This window comes from Larus michahellis, chromosome 6 (assembly GCF_964199755.1).
Source record: "Larus michahellis chromosome 6, bLarMic1.1, whole genome shotgun sequence".
In the NCBI taxonomy this organism is placed as follows: domain Eukaryota; kingdom Metazoa; phylum Chordata; class Aves; order Charadriiformes; family Laridae; genus Larus; species Larus michahellis.
This window is the reverse complement of record NC_133901.1, coordinates 42,867,068-42,880,045: the sequence shown is the minus strand read 5'-3', so window position 1 is coordinate 42,880,045 and position 12,978 is coordinate 42,867,068. Positions and strand designations below refer to the sequence as shown.

Sequence of the window (12,978 nt, the reverse complement as noted above, 5' to 3'; positions counted from 1 at the left end):
AACCCACGACAATGTCAGAAAATCAGTATTTCCTCCCTTACAAGTGTTTGCAATTATATACATAACAAGCGAGCTCCTGAAAATACTCATCCTGTTTGCGATTCTGGTTTTCAAATCATTACACCAGAAGTTTTGCAACATATATAACATTTGCAAAAAATGCATAATATGCATTTGAAATTCAGATCACTTCTTCCATCTTGATGCATTTGCATTATGATGTAAATTCTTCCACTTAGCTAATACAGTATCAATTGCATAGACTATGCAGCAGAGTAGCTGTCTATTATACATCACAGCTATGGATCATGGGCTCATCTGTTACTCAGTTTTAATATACAGGATTTTTTTCACCCTGTTCAACAGCGGCTACTGGAACTGTCACATTAAAAGGTGTTGAGTCAAAATTTAGTATTACACATCTTTGATTTGGCAAACAGGAAAGCACTGAACATATACCGCACATAAAAATGGCACTTAATATACATCCTAAAAGCAAATACAAACTAGGATTTCACCTATTTTCTCTTTCTATTTTCACTGATGTGAAAGGGAATTTGCTACAGATCCTAAAAGAATCAAGACTTCATACCTTGAATAGAAGAAAACAGTGAAGTTACTTAATTGTTGTAACGATCTCCAAAACGTTAACCAAAACATACACTCAGTGATACATTTAAAAGAAAGAAAGAAAAAAAGATATGTGTGGACATGGACCTGTGTGGAGACAGATTTGAACTGGACAAACACATATAAAGAAAGTAAATGCAAATATACTGGAATACCTTAAAAATGTCAAAAGAAATACAAACAAGTTTTATCTTGCATGCTGTTTGTAATAGTTCTTCTTATGTGATTAAAGTGTTAGAGGCTTGATCACCTTCCTGCAGAGTAGAATATATTAATTAACAGAACAAGGAATTGGAATAAACATAAATGAAGTAGATATAATCTTAAAATCAGGGTGATCTGGTTACATAAATTATATGCAGTTGAGGACTAATTCTCTAGCCAGTTTAATAGAACGAACTCAGACTAAAATTATAAACTAAAATTTAGTTTATAAATTTTAAATAATGTTAGTTAGATATTCAAATAAAATGACGTAATTTTTTTCCCCCTCAAGATTGCCTTCTTTCTAGATTTTTCAATCTTTTTTTTTTTTTTTAAGTTCTTCAGGTGCAGAAGAATTTTAAGAACTGATAAATATGAATGATGATTTATAGAATAGACAATCTATTATAACAGCTTCATTATTACATATGTTAAAGAGCTTTTTGTTGTTGTTTGTTTTGTTTTGGTTTTTTTTAATACAGTTATCCTGCACAATTTTCATCTTTACAGTATTTTGCATTTTTAGGAAAATCAAAGGAAATGGATGTTCTCAAACATCTCCATATTTGTGGTAACAAATAAACATAAAATGTATGAAGTGAGTAAGTTACATGGATGATAACAAACACACATATCTCTTCTCAGCTGATTTTCACTCATGAATACGGATCAGTAGAGGTTAAGAGGATAATAATGGTTAACCACCATAATGAGAAAACACAGCAACAAACACACTCTAACATTAAAAAATGAGTGCAGATTACACTTCTTTCTCTCAGTAAGGTCCTAAGTTCTGAGACTTTCTGTCCAAATAACAATCATCAAGTGGACTATTAAAGCAGTACTTAGTTTCCTTTATGTAACGGTGAAGATCTTTTTGTTTCAAATCCTTCAACAGATCTCTTGTAAAGAATTGAAAACGTAGGGAACAAAAATAAAAATGAACAGGCAAAAATTATATCTTTTTGTAGCATTTGTAGAAAAAAATCCTGGAAAAGGTGTTTAGAGAAAGGTATAGCATGGAAGAGTTTTGCATTTGAATATGGGAATGTTTGTAGAAATACAGTGAATAATATCGGCTGCTGCTTCACTGCAGAAGGTGCTTAATGACCATTGTCTCCATATTGCAGGTGAGATCCTTAAGAGGTGCCACTTAAAATGTAAAACCCACATGAACTAGAAGTTGCTGGAATTTGTAGAACTTGGACATCTGCCTTTTAGGCAATGGGCTTTTCTGTCTGAAGGAGTTAGAGGTTGTTATCGCCAAACCATTCCAAAGCTCCAAACCAGGTCAGTGATGCAGTTACACGTCACAGTGTACCTTTGATTACTGGATGAAGTGAGAGGGACTTTCTGGCCAGTAGTGACGAAACTGGCCTCCCTCTGACTTGTACCCGCTCCAAGCCTCAGAGAGCCCTTGGAAGCCACTGGCTTAGCATTGTCAGTGTTGGCATCCGTGGTGAATGATTTAGGAGAATGCCAAATACTTGAGGTCACATACTGTGGCGCGTGTGTAGTAGCTGTAGGCCTGGGTAACAAAGATTACAAGGGGATTTGTAAATGAAGTATTTATTATGTCTCCAATTTCCTACATAATAGCAGGTATTTGAGGGACAGACAGAATTCCAGCCGCAGAAGCGGCTGGTGGCTTAATAGAAAAAGGGTTGTTCGATGTTTTAGTTTTCAGAGATACATGTGCTTACTGCCTACCATACCAAATAAAGCACCATTTTAGAATGCTAATATCTGGCCCTTTAAGATAGTAGTTATTATTTATATGCAATAAAGCCTTCAGAAAAAATAACCAAAAAACCAAAACCAAAAGTAATGAACCTCATAACTGAAAAATCAAGTTAAGTCTAGGCTTAATAATGAAGGCTTTATCTTTCTGTCTTTTCTTTTTCCTGGAAGAAGATTTATATCTGTAAATATCCAGTGTCCTCTTTCTGTATCCCCAATTTCCTTATGCCATAGGAGATCATGATGATATTGCAGCTGAAATCATGACAAGTCTTGACAGTTTATTTTTTTATTACTGCTTAAAGACCAGGAAAGGCTTTAAGAATTAAAAAAGGTACCTTGTGTTAAAACTGTAAACCATATTGCTAGGAATATCAAAATAAGACACGTAGCAGAGCTGTGATGATAATGGAGATGGAGAAAAGCAATGGTATGACAAACCATGCAAGATTAAGGCAATGTAGTATGACAGTAACATCAGTCATACTTCAGAAATTGCTCCTGGTAAAGTAAAATAAAATAAAATAAAAAAAGAAATTAAAAAAAGAGATTTCAGTGTAGCAGCTGCATAATCCTGTAGATGATTTTACACAAATGAAACTGCTAGTGAAATGCTAACACGTGTTACTTATATTTTCAATTTAATTTACATACAGTAGTTATATAGGAATCAGTGCTTTTATTTCATTCTTTTGACATAATTAATTTAAAAATAAAAATCAGTTTTCCTTACTGTTCCAAGTGCCAGTTGCGATTGCTTGTGTCAATAAAAACGATAATGCTTGCACTTGGATTGTAACTCTATGCAATCTTTGTTCGAATGTGAGCAGCCTTATAAAAATCAAAAATAAAAAGTGACTGCACATTGTTTAGGCAGGAATCAACAGGACAGAGAAAAGCAGAGAGAGAATTCTTTGCATGACAAACTAACAAGAGGCATTTCTTTGCTCCCTTAAACAATTGGTCAGATTCACTGAAGAAATACCTGTGTTGCAGTACTTATGTATTTTAGTACATGAACTAATGGAAAACAATACATTTCTATACGTAACTGCAAAACATGCTGAGATTCTTTGGGACAAAACAACTTTTGAAATGAAAGAACTTACTTACAGAGTTACTATGTCTTCAACCTCATAACCCATCGAGGATCAATCAAGATATGCAAGAATTTGATACATATATGTTTTTAAAATACCAAAAAGATAATCTTATTTAGGTTTTAAAAACATCTTGAACAATCTAGACAAAGTTTAAAATGGAAATTGTTCTTAAAACTCCATCACAAAATTACAATATTCCATTTCAAGAACATTTGATAAAAGCTGCTTATTTTCAGGTTAATAAGTTCTGAGAAACATGATCCCTGCCCGCCTCATCTCACAGAGCTTTTTGAAGTCTACATCAGAAAGAAAAGTCTAACAAACCCACTTTGTTGAAACCTCTACATTCATCATCTGCTCAAACAGCATAGAAATGTCTTGGTTTTGAGGTAAGAACAATATGAGGAAAGCGTAGGTAAACTCTGAATAGAGGGAAGCCAAACACACAGAGCAAACATTACCTGTTTTCTGATGCTGCTGCAACATTTTCCTTGTCTCTGTGAAAGGAGGGGATACAGTATGAATAAAGTGAATGCAATAGCCAGTGGTGGCAAAAAAACACCCCAGGGAGAAAGAAGATGGGTTGAGGTGAAATGTTTGGTTGCAAAAAGCATCCTAGAGTGGTTGCTCATAAATACAGTTGTGAGAAACCTTTTCAGCTCTCCAAGTGAAACCCACCAAATATGCAAGTTTATTGTATGCTGCTTCTCAGTTGCAAACAACTTTGTTTCAATATTAAAGTAAAATGAAGGAAAATTGACAGTTATATACATACATACAATGTCTAATTTGTAATTTCAGGCATAGTTTTGACTTTAATGAGCTCCCTCTTAAAAGAAAATTTCTAGAATATTCCAGCAGACCGTATTCTGATGCCAACTCCGAATGGTAAGAATAATCAGACTTGGGCAGACCTCAAGGATCCAATATTTTGAAGTGATTGATAAGCAGTTAAATGGTTAACAACTCATAAATATGGATTATTTATGTCTGGCATCACTTAAAAATTCTCTGTCCTACCCAGGTAAATACTAGTTTTCTCAGTCTAAATTGGATTAGAAACAAGTGAAATCATTCCTTCACTGAGGTGAGGAGTAAGTCAGCCTCAATTTCAGTGATAGAGAATTAGGCTGTTACTCTGTAAACACACGTACAAGCTTACAAAAATAACTGACCAGTTTAAGCGCAAGCAACTGTGTATCTGTGTGAGAAGTTGCAACATAGGTATTTTCATAAAGAATAGAATCCTTTGGCCTTAGACTTCTAAGTTTGAAATTCGGTTAAGTAATTGAGATAATCTCAATATTTAGCAATTTGGTGGGTGGTTGTATCCTTTCCTATTTAAGGAATTGTGCTGGAATTTCAATACATTTAAAGTTGAAATATGCCAAATTAGAACATTTTACTTAACTGGGATCTAAAATTACAAAACACAAAGCAAACGTCCTCATTTACCCAACTGAAACTGCCTTCTGAAAAGTCCTTCAAAAAAAGGAATGCATGTATTTATTTACGTGGAATTGTTGGGCTCCAGTTATTATCTTACATTATGTTTGGAAGGCTATTCTTAATATTTTTCCACATTATTAGTAGTATTTCATATATTTATCTCTGTGTTTATGTATGTATACATACATACATGCGTACAGTCACATACCCTTTCCTTATTTTAACTCCAATAAAGTTATAAAAAACAACCCAGTTTACCTCAGCAAAGGTTTGAGCATAGGTGTTCTCTACCAATTTTTAAAACCTCTAATTAAAATGTAACCCCTAAAATATATGAATTGAAGCCAGATTTTCAAACCCAGAAGTAGACCTGAAATGACCTTCAGATGTGGCTGTCTGACTAAGAATGTTATTATGGTCAGAATGGAAGAACTTCTCATGAAAGTCAACACCCCAAGAAGATCAATTGGTTCACCACTCTAAAGCAATGAGAAACCAAACACTATCTTGATGGTAACCAAGCCATGACTTCACTGGAACATCAAGTATAGGACAGCCAGGATGAAACAAGGTAGAGGAGGATGGGCTAGAAATTGTGCGTGTGTTAGTATACCAAGAGCCATAATCATGCGAGAGTATTAAAACCCACAGTCACAGCCTGAAAAGAATAAAGCATTGTTTATTTCCAGTGTTACCAAATATTCTATGAGAAATGGCAGTCAAGACCAAAAGGCAGGCAGCTGGGGTCAGGCAGAAGCAGCGTCAGGCCTCTGTTGTTACTGTTAATCTGATCCAAACTTTTCTGCTCCACTATCTGGGGCTATACTGAAGAATGCAGAAAAATGTCACTTGACTTTGTGGTCGGGTTTTCACGGAAGGTTTTTTCCATGCGCGTACAAATACAGGATAACGTTGAGGGAAAATGGCAGGGGAGTTGTGAAGGTTAAAAAGAGAGAGAGAAGTATAGTAAACATACTTCCACACAATAAAGCAAAGAAGGCAGAGAGTAAAGCGAAAGATGAGCTCAAAGGCACACAATACTTCTTCATGATTTCGCTTCGAAGAGCTATTTCTCTTCCCAGTCAACAGGAGTAATTCCCATCTGGCTAATAGTGAGAAAGGCTCAAGATCAGATGTGTCTCTTATTGGCATTACTTGCCTTTTGAGGAACAGACTATTGGATTTCTAGCCTTTATAATCAAACACTTTTTGCTAACTAAATGCAGAATTAATTTTACTTTTGAGTCAAATACATCCCTGTGGCAGGCTTAGCAAAGTCAATAGCTTCACAACGTAAAAGAATTTGGCTCAGAATTATATGAACAGTTTGTATCGCTGTGTCTACCTACACAGGCGGCTCAAATAATGGACAGTCATGGATAGTAGTTTTGAACTATCTGGGAGAGATTTAATATTAATGGGGTTTTGTCTGCAGTCCTTTTAGTCTCCAGCTGAAATGGCTTTTGATAGAAGGGCCTTAGTCAGTGACTGTTCAGAGACAACAGTGCTACTCCCACGGATTTTATTAAATATCGGACATGTATCTCAGACAAGGTTTATTTATGCAATATACTGTCCTCCCAAATATACAGTATATTATACAATGGAAATTATGACATTTTTCCTTCTTATAAAAATATGCTGCATGATATGGTCCTAAAGACAGGGTGACTGAAATGATAGAAATAGTCTTTCCCTCCGACACACTAGCAAGAATTATAATAGTTTGAGTAATGAAATGTAAAATTCTTTTGCAAGCCAAGATTGTGTGTGCTACTAGATCCTAAAAAGAGCCTGAAGAAACTAAAGAGAATTTCCAATAAATTATTCTGTTGAATCCAAACTGTATGCACTGGACATTGAGATACTGTCCAGTATTCCAATCTGTTATATTTTGTTTTTGGAAACCAAATGTAGAAGATTCCTAAACAAACATCTGCGTGTAACAGACGACCTGAGATGTGGCACTTGTGCACCTTTCATCTACCTTCCCCTTAGAGAATAACAGATCTAGACTCTCTCTTGAATAGCTCCCCTCTGTTCCATTAAAATGTTGTAGAGACAGAATCATTTAATCTGGAATGAAGATCTGATGACGTAAGGAACATTAGGCATTCTGAGAGACCACGTGGTCCTTCAACTCTTCTCTGTCTTTCAGTAGGGACAATTTGTGAATACTATAATTCATTTTTTTTCCTCCATATTCTTATGGAGCGAGACTATTTTCTCATTTTACAAATGAGGAACTACAACTTCATAGAATTGCTCATGGTCAAATAGAAGGTCTACAGCAGGGCAAAGAACTGAAATAAGATCTCCTGAATCCCAACTGAGTATTTAAAACATCAGCTCGCCATCTTTAATAAGAGATTATGAATTTTTAAATAAATATTGCTATTCAGTTTTCCAGTATTGTCCTGTATTGACCATCCAATAATCTTTTATAGAACCTGACAGATATATACTGACCGTTTTTCAAAGAGGAAATAATTATTAATGCTTACTGATTATTAGGGTCTATATCTATTGAAATTAAAAATTCAGTTTTTCTAGTAGTATGTTGTGGATTTGAAGGACTTGTCCTTATTAGACTTAAAATAACATGTACTTATATTTACATAAACATATTTGCCTACAAATAAAATTTCATTTAAGAAGTAGAAGTCAAAAAATAATTTAAAAAAAAATCTAAGAGGGTTTCTGGGAGTAAAGTTGTATGAAAGCTATTTCATGGTGGCCTTCCAAACATTTTTGTCTCAAAGGCATGAGATATTGACACTATTGGAAGCTGGACACTGAGCCAGATTGACTGCTGTTCTGATCCACTAAGTTATTTCTACCTTTCTATGTTTGCAGCTGAGAATTATTCCATTGTCAGATGAATATAAGACTATTGAGATTGATTGTCTCTTTTTTTTCCACCAAGCTATATTTTTGTTATCTTAACAAAGACACCATAAGACACATAAAGAAATTATAGGCAGTTAGCTGGAGAGGACAGAAGACAACTGTCATGCTGGTTTAGTTAAAACTTTAGCTTGGGATCAGAAAAAAGGGGTAGAAGAGCTCATCTCTCTTTTTCAGCCACTGTAGTTAAGAATGTGAGCAGCCCACGCCAAAACAATTGCAATATATCCTACTAGTATGTCTGCTTTCCAAAACAGGGAAATACATTTCTCCCAGCAGGTATCCTGGTTTGTGCAGACAGTGCCGCAGAGTAGGAAAAGCATTATCATATATTCAGCAGAAGGAAAAACAACCAGCGACTCATTGTCAACAAGTAGTATGGAACTCAATCAAAGCAGCTCACTAAAGTCAAAGCAAATACCTCCTGTGGATGCGTTTTAGTGGCGTCTACTGGTATGCTGTTATATTTAACAGTCAAATAATAAATGCAGCTGGAAATACAGCAGCATCAGTATTGGTGAAAATTAAGATAACTCTTTTCCAAGATTTACCTAGTGACATTTGGCATGCAAGTATACGTACTCCAATTTATCTTATTCGTAAACACATCACTTTAACAAACAACAAAGACCACAAAATTCTGAGTATGTGGAGCAACTTGAGCTGGGATATTTCAGATAATAATAATAATTCCCTTAATTATGCAATTGGATTTATCTGAATGGTTCCCTCTAGCTTTTTATAGCCCCACTGGTAAAGTGCAGGTATCTGCCACCAGGCACCTGAACACAGGATTTTCAGTTTGTATTTGCGACCATTTTAGACAAAACCACAGCACAACAAGTTTAGGTATTGTAGACCAGGAAATTATTCCCATTTCACTGAAGTGTTCTTTCTCATCATGACTTCACTTTTCTCCAGGGAAGCTGGAGAAAGCAAGACCCATAGATCTCAATTTCAGCTGGTAGATTTTTAGTGCTACTTTTTAATTTGTGCGCATGGATGATAAGAAAATTCATACTTTCTCTACATGGTATTATCCTAAGTTTGAAGCTGCATGTGAAATATACTAATGCGTCTTTTCTATTCAGTTCGTGAACCAAATCAGTAAGCACTATGAATTAGAGCAGTTTTCATTCTTTCACAATGCGGATTACGTTTTATTTCATAAATTCTCTTAAGGGTTTTGTTACCTTCCCTCTCTCTTATTTGTAATCATATAACATTCTGGGTCAACTATGACAAATGCTTACGTGGAAATGAACTATTAGGAAGTTATTAGTAATTAGGGTAATTTTGCTGACATTAATGCAATTTAGAAGCAGAATAAAAGGAAGCAGTGCCAGTGCTACGCTATCAGCCAGTTGTCCAGCTCACCCTAAACGAAGCTCTGTGAGCCAGCCTGATGATGCACAGACCACAGCTGAGCACCTCTGGGTTACACATGCTTGTTGGAAAGCCTGCTACATGCAAGAACTGCTTTTTCCATGTTGGACTGAAGGCAATGCAGGGGAGGAGTCAGAGAGAAAGGTAGCATTGTGCACTGGTATCTATCTCGATTAGCCATCTACATCGGCGGAAAGATGCATATGAGAATCTTAAAGGTTGCACAGTGTGACAGGAATGAAAGCGATGTTAATTTCTGCTTATGCAAAAGTTAACTGCTGGACAGGAACATGCAGAAGGCTGAGATAGTAAAGACAAGATGTTAAATACAGGTCAGTGCACACACCCTCCCACACAAAATTGAATCTTGAGCTTTAACAAGCTCTGTTAGCTTATGCATTATTTTCTCTATGAACTATTTTGAGAAAAGCTTCGTGGTATTTGCTAATTTCATTTGGAGGCCTCATGCTTTGAATTTTAAGTGAATACATTGAAGTGGATACACCATACCTTACTGTCATCACCTTTGATCAATTGGTTCTACAGAGAACTGGCTTGAAAACAAGGAATTTATGATCTCTAAATTCATTTTTCCCACAGAACTTTCAGGAGTATTTTGGGGAACAAACACGTTATATTTGATTGAGTTTCCCTTCTGGTTTCACTCAGAATTCCATACAGACAAGTGAGTTATTTCATTATTCCTACATTTTTGTCACTGTTGAGGTACTAAAAGGTAACTGGGGATGAGAATATATTAAACTGATGTGCTTGTTATTCTTTATTGCAGTTATGTTCCTTAAATGAGAAAGCAACCTATAGAAGTCTGCTTTATTTCATGGGCTGTTGTGGAAAAATAAGATATAACTTTGAAAAGGACTTTGGTAATCTCATTAGCATATAGATATGAAGTTTTTGGCAATTGGGCAGGTCAGCAATGCTAAGCACTGGAAATTCTGGCAAATGAAGGAAGGGGATCAGCCTTAGCTTGTCTTGGTGGTGTCAGATAGCTTTGATAAGGAGCAGTGGAACAAAGAATATTGTTGTGCTCGAGAGCAAATTTTAGTCAATTCATTTTCATGTATGTTGCAGAAAGCTGTTGATTAAAGGCTAACTGATTAAAGAAAGTAATTATCTAGTACTACCAAAATAGTACATACCAAAATTCTATCTTTTTAACTCTGCAACCTAAAATTCGTGCAAGTATCCTGGTATTTTCTGATAGGTGTAATGATAATCCCAGTCTCTGAAACTCATGGTAGACAGTGCTAAAAAGCTACAAAATCTATTTAGTCCCTGTGGGAACCTGGGTGCAGAAGTGAAAAATTGATGTCACCTTTTCTGCCCCTGAAGAAGGCTTCAGACAGCTCTGTGATATGCAAGAGTTGGACTTTTCAAAAGTTATAAAGTGGTCCCTAAAATACTTGTTCCTTGCTACTGAAAATATACTCCACACAGTTGTGCGTAATGAGACAAACTGCAACAAAGAGAAAGCAACCTCTATATTTTTTACATAGCAAAAGCTTACTCTCCTTCCCATGCAGCAGGCGTGGAAGGAGGGAGGCAAGAGAAGGAGCCACAGAACCTTTCTCCTTTTGTAATTTTTTCATGCAGGAAAGGAAGAGAGGTCAGGTTCTCATGCCCGCTTTCCTAAAGTCATACTGTAGCCACGTCCCATCAGCACACACCGCATACAGTCAGTATTCCTGCTGCAACCTAGGCATCGTAGGAGGTGAGGAGGAGACCACTTGAGTAGAAGGCAAGGCAGCAGCATTCAGGAAATAGGTTAGTTTAGATCAAACCGTCTTATACCACAGCAGAAAATGAGCAATTCCCTGTGTCATAACCAGACAAGCAAATTTACCTGGAAAGCCTTTTGGTTTTGATTTCCTACTGGCATCAGCTTTACCGTATCTTCATTAAATGCTTATAACACTATGCTTTACTGGCAATACTGGGAAGGGTGGGGGGTTAATATCACTATCCACATCCTGCGTTTTACTTTATTTTTGGCACGAAGGCTATTTAGAAGACAGTATTGTCACCGACCATTGTCCTCTGCTCAGCAGAACAGGCATCATTCAAAATACAGCTACACTTGCCTATCATCAGTGCTATTTTAAAGAATTACATGACTCATCGAGTCTTCAGTCAGGAGTCTATTTTAAGCCTCACTGTCATTAACTGAGACCAACCTAGGCAAAACAGCAGACTTTTGCAAATGGTCAAGAAACACCACAACGTGGGGTTGGTCAATCAGAAGCAATATACAGCGAGATAACCCCGACACATTAAAACCAGGGCATAACCAGGCCAGACTTGACCTTTAGCTAGAGCAAAGCTAGTGGTTTCTTCAAGTTGTTAATGATTTCTCATCAGGCAAAGTCTGTTACAGTCTCTAGCAGTGAGATGTAGTAGAATGATAAATCCAGCCCAATTTCTCCACCTTACAGAAAAAGTCTGCCTCCTACTCAGGAGGGAAAAACAAGGCCTCTTAATAGTTATGTAAGGAGAGATCTGTAACATTCATTTTCTGGGCTTGAAGATCGCCATGACAACATAAAGGCAGATTTTTGAGGAGTAAAAGTTAAGGAATTACTAGTCTAAACATGAACAAAAAACTGGACAGAAAAATTTGACTGAAAGTATAATTAACAAAGCCCACCACTTATGAGATTTTTTGAGAGGGACTGGGCTAAGAAGTAGGAGTGTGCAGTGATAAACAATCTTGCCTTAGGGAAACAGCACCTTCACAAAAGGTCTTTATCATTGCAAAAGTTCCAAAAGTTACCAACTAGTGAAGATTTTTTTCTATTACCTTTTTTTTTTTTTCTGTAATTACATAAAGAATTGAAATTCTACAAGCTTGGAGAGTGAGTAGGTTCCATTTTGTAACCTCCAGGCAAAAGGATTACAACTGTTTCTCTATCTGATTACATGGTTTATATGGACTGAATTTTTATCATTAAATCCACTGAAGCAGAGCTGAGGGCAAGGGGCTTCTTAATTACATCTGCATTAATTATGTATCTGATCAAACTATGCTTTTCTGATTATTAAAAAATACCTTCAAAAATGCCATTATGTGTAAACATTGAGATATAATCTAGACATTTTCTTTTCTATTATAGTACATGCACTAGGACTATTTGAAACAAAGAATATTAGATTCATAAAACATTAAGGATACAGTGTTTTCACTTATATAGGAATTGCATATTATTACTTATTCAGAAAAAACATTTAATTTGGTTGAAAATTAGAACTGGGAGATTTTTTTTTTACTTAGGTACGTTTGATATGTATGAAAAAGAGGTAATTGCCAATTGATATTTTAATTTCTATCAAAATTTCCCATATATAAATAAAATTCACCCACTCTGAACCAAAGTTTGATCTTAGCAACATTCAGGAAAAGTTAAAATGTTGCTCTTATTTCATGCAGTTATGCTGATTTTCCACAGGCACTAAGATGGTACAATCAGAATCTGTTTGTGTTCCCATAAGGAAAATATAAATGAATGTTGTATATTAGATGGCGTGCTTACTGAATTGCTAT

At 35.8% G+C, this 12,978-nt stretch overlaps 1 protein-coding gene across 24 annotated transcripts in view; it reads right to left on the bottom strand.

Annotated features, from left to right (window-relative positions):
• The window catches only part of LDB3 (LIM domain binding 3), a 129,463-nt gene that overhangs the window by 31,879 nt on the left and 84,606 nt on the right, over positions 1–12,978 (bottom strand). For 13 of the 24 annotated variants that reach the window (XM_074591017.1, XM_074591022.1, XM_074591027.1 and 10 more), the window contains 2 exons: positions 4,139–4,174; positions 2,156–2,362 (listed from right to left, as the gene is read on the bottom strand). In XM_074591017.1, coding sequence (XP_074447118.1) covers positions 2,156–2,362; positions 4,139–4,174 — 243 coding nt within the window. The remainder of the gene's footprint in view (positions 1–2,155; positions 2,363–4,138; positions 4,175–12,978) is intronic. The other 11 variants (XM_074591037.1, XM_074591023.1, XM_074591029.1 and 8 more) reach the window with 1 other exon arrangement.